The 4,519-nt window shown below is 31.5% G+C and overlaps 1 protein-coding gene across 1 annotated transcript; it reads left to right on the top strand.

The window, feature by feature from the left end:
• Nucleotides 1–315: 315 nt before the first annotated feature.
• Nucleotides 316–1,561, top strand: LOC110651283 (WUSCHEL-related homeobox 4). The gene is made up of 3 exons (XM_021806565.2): nucleotides 316–555; nucleotides 857–1,138; nucleotides 1,250–1,561. Exons 1-3 carry the CDS (start codon nucleotides 358–360, stop codon nucleotides 1,397–1,399), a joined length of 630 nt encoding a protein of 209 aa, XP_021662257.1. The 5' UTR covers nucleotides 316–357; the 3' UTR covers nucleotides 1,400–1,561.
• Nucleotides 1,562–4,519: the final 2,958 nt, after the last annotated feature.

Here is a 4,519-nt window from a genome sequence, read left to right as displayed (position 1 = left end):
AAGCTTGAGAGAGGCCACCGAAAAGCATACTCACCTTATCATGAAAGCAAGAAAGAAAAGGGACCCGACTAGACTGGCCAACCCACACACATATACACACTCAATCACACACCCACACGCTCGCACAATTATCCTCCTTAATTCCCCTCTCTTTTTTTTGCCATCTCTCGTTCTCTCTCTGTGTCACTGTATCTAGCGTGTCTTTTTTCTTTGCCTTTTTTAAAATGGAAATCCCAAGTCAACCTCCCCTCATGATTTGGTCTTGGGTTCTTGTAAGCACCACCTCATATCCCACTTTCTTTAGCATCCTCTATATAATTACAGCTCTCTGTCTTTCACTCCTCCACCATGTGAAGCATGAAGGTGCATCAGTTGGCACGTGGATTCTGGGAGCACGAACCCTCTCTCACGCTTGGTTGCAAGCGTCTTCGCCCTCTTGCTCCTAAGCTGGCCAACACAGATAGTGTCGCCTCGTTCGATCTCAAGAGCTTCATTAGACCTGAAAGTGGTTCTAGAAAGCTTGGATCCTCTGACGAGAAGAAAGATTCACCTCAGGTGATGATCATTCTTAACTAAATATATCTGCGTACTTCCATACTTCTTTGTCTCTATATTATTAATTTCAAGTGTCCTTTACTCCATACGCCCACCCATTTCAAGATGCCAAATGGATAACAAGTTATAACACTAGTTTAGAAAGAAACTTCTAAAATTTGAGTGACGGTGAATTTCTAGCAAGCTCTAGTTCTATTGGCGAAATGGGACTGAATAGTACTACCGCCTTGTTCGAGGAGAACTAGCGCTAAATATTACTTATGGACTGCATGTTGCTGATGATGAACCATAATTGATGTAGGTGGAGACACACGCAGGAGGGACCCGGTGGAACCCAACCCAAGAACAAATAGGGATATTGGAGATGCTCTATAGAGGAGGAATGAAAACTCCCAATGCCCAGGAAATAGAACGAATCACTGCACAACTAGGCAGATACGGCAAGATTGAAGGAAAAAACGTGTTTTACTGGTTCCAAAACCACAAAGCCCGCGAAAGGCAAAAGCAGAAGCGCAACGGCCTTGGTCGAAGCCATAGTCCGAGAACCCCAGGCCCCATTACCACTATATCTTTGGATACGAGGGTATGTATTCAGTAAATTGTCTAAGTTTTATTTTTCTTTATAAATAAATTCTGCTAGAGTTCTTTGAAAGCAGAATCTAGATTTGATGGAAGTGTGTATAAATTTACACAGGGAAAAGTTGAGAGAGACGAAGACAGTCCATACAAGAGAAAGTGCAGGAGCTTGGCATTTGAGTGCCTGGAATTAGAAGAAAGCAGGTCATGCAGAGAGGAAGGAGATAGAACTCTGGAGCTTTTCCCATTGCATCCGGAAGGCAGATGAAGGGGTTTGATAAATTTCTAATTCTTCATCAACTTTGTTTAATTTGTGATAATGAGCTTGATGTGCTTTTCTTTCTTTATCTCTTGCTTTGTTTCGAGAAAAAAGAAAGACAAGATGTCTCTTTGTACTCTATTTCTGACTTGGACCTCACTCTTTATTCGATCTCCGGTGGCTGTGTGTGTGTGTGCGTTGTGCGATGCCTTTGGGCTTTGACTAACAAAGAAACTTGTTAAGGCAAAACTTTTACGTTAAAAAAAGGAGTAGCCATCCTATGGACACTGAAGTCCACGCACCTACAATTCTCAATGTTAAGCCTAGTCCTTGATATTTGAAGTTTCAAATGGGAAAGGGGTGGTGTCTTCTTCCACCGATGCCAAGAAAAATATCACTAAAAATGCACTCCATAGAAGACTTTGATAAAGCAACGTATCAACTATCAGCAGACATTACTTATTTATTTTTTTTGAGTTTGATTGACATGCATTTTCCAAGGAAAGGTAACAGCGAGTGTTGTGTGGGGCCTTGCCGCTGCGGTTTGGAGGGAAAGGTGCCTAGCCTAAATTTTAAACCAAAAAGAGAGGGTTTCGTCAACCCAAAACTCCAATTACTACTATTATTTTTCTTTGTTTTCAATGAAACAAAGCTACTTATATTATTACTAATTTTGTTCAAATTGGAGCTTAACAATCCTCCCTCGCAGTGCTTCGTTAACTAACATTCCATGAATTATTTGGAGCATAATGAGCTTAGATAATTACTGTCATGACAAATTCAATCTTATTTAGAAGCAGAACGAGGTTTGTAAGATGAGACTTTTTTTTTTAATAATTGATTTCAACTATAAGTTGAACTCATGTGTCATATAACTTTCAGTCTTGAAAACAATTTCAATACTAAGTAATTCTACTAAATTTTATAACAAATAATATATACAGGAAGAGAAAATTTTTTTTTTCTCTTATAGGACATATTTTAATAGTTAATACTATTTCCTAAAAAAAAAAGAGTGATTGTTTGACATATCGTTAATTTTTTAATACCAATTTTTTATAAAATAAAGTTTTTTTTTAAGTAAGATTTTTCTGAATTTTCCAACTTCATAAATTTTTTTTAGTGTTTAGAAGGGAGAAAATTTTTTTCTAAAGTATTTAGATATTTTAAAAAGAAAATTTTCTTAATTCACCAGTTTAGTGGATTGAAAAATAAATTTTTTATAGATTTTAAAAAACCTTACTTTAAAAAAAATCTCAGAATCTCAGAAGGGGGTTTTTAATCTTCAGAAACCTTCTGTAACATTAAAAAAACCTCCTCTCAAATATAGGATTAATTGGTATTCATATAAAAATAATAATGTTCTAATTTTACCATTATGCCATTGATAGGTGTTCTATAAAAGCAAGTAATATATATATATATATATATATATATATATATATACATGTGTGGAAACCAATACCATCAAATCAATTTCCATGCAATGCATGTTTAAAATGTAGAGCAACTTTAGAAATAGATAAAAAAGAATAATAATAATAAGGTATGATTATGTGCACTTATATATATATATATATATATATATATATATATATATATATATATAGACACACACGACAACTATTACAGCATTATTATCAGAGTGAAAGAATAAAAAGAAACTACTATACGGCATTATGAACAATGATGTTGTAGGATCTTGGAACAGGAGCTTTTTTTTTTTTAAATATTAGAACAGGAGATAAATTGCCTATCTTATGCATCAAAAACATTTTTTTAAATCACACTTTTGCATATGATTTTCGTCTATTATATATATATAATCTTACTATATATTAAGTTTTGAATTTATCAAAAATTGATAAAAAAAAATGTCTACTAAATATATTCTCTACTAAATATATAGTATTTTTTTTATTCGCAATTCTAAACACAAGCATCATCTCTCTGAACTACTTAAAATGTTTTTGTATATATCACTGTATCTCTCTTTATATCTATTTTATGGTCTACATAATATTAATTTTTTTAGGGTTCATGATTACCCCACTAACAATGTTTTCTTCAAGGATTGAGCCTGAGTTCTCATCTTGAGACTATAATAAATCTTACTATTGCACCCAACACTTGTCAGTAAACTACTTAAGATTTGTGTTGTGTACATATTATATTTATATTAAGGAGACATTATTAGGTACACCTGGTGCACATACTAGTTATCTTTGAAAAATATGGGTTCTAGCTTTTTAAAATTAAGAAAAACTGATTTTTTATATATAAAAACACTCCTTATGTGTGCAATAATTAGTCTATATTGAGATCAAAGTTTAGCGGGTGATTACCCAGTGGAAGCTAAACATTAAAATCCCATTCATAACCATATAATGAAGGCCTGAAAATTATTGTTGGGCCATTAGGTAAAGCGGTTCTGAGCTTTTGGACTTGACATTGGGATTAAGTTTTGTCGCCCAAGAAGGAGACGACTTGCAATGGCCTGGCATGGCAAGGAATGGTGCCCCAAAGGCCTAGTTTAGTAAAGCTGTAGGGGCTATCTTTTAATGTTAGATTATTCCAGCTTTTAATGTTCGTTGCCGGTATATATATATATATATATATATATATATATATATATATATATATATATATATATTTATCCTCTTTGTATTATTAAGAAATAAAAAATATTTATGTTAAAAAATATTTAATTTTATTTTATAATGACATAAAATATTATATTTAATGAACAAAATCAATAATTGTTAAAATTATGTATTGAATTCAATTGAAATAAAAATTTGCATATTATTTATATATATATCAATTTAATTTAGTCTAACTAATATTAATATTACAATATTTATTATTACTTATTATAATATAATAAATAAAATATGATTTGATAATAAAAATATTTAATTGTTGCGTCAAGTTATAATAATAATAATAATAATAATAATAATAATAATAATAATAATAATAATAATAATAATAAAATTAACTAACTCATATTAAAAAAGTCTAACATAGTATATCAAAAACAATGTATATGCACTTTTAAAATATTTTTTATTATTACAAAATAAATTATATAAATTGTAATTGCATTAAAATTTAAGACCAACATAA

This window comes from Hevea brasiliensis, chromosome 2 (assembly GCF_030052815.1).
Source record: "Hevea brasiliensis isolate MT/VB/25A 57/8 chromosome 2, ASM3005281v1, whole genome shotgun sequence".
Lineage (NCBI taxonomy): Eukaryota > Viridiplantae > Streptophyta > Magnoliopsida > Malpighiales > Euphorbiaceae > Hevea > Hevea brasiliensis.
The sequence above is the reverse complement of the archived record's forward strand: the minus strand, read 5'-3'. Positions and strand labels throughout refer to the sequence as shown.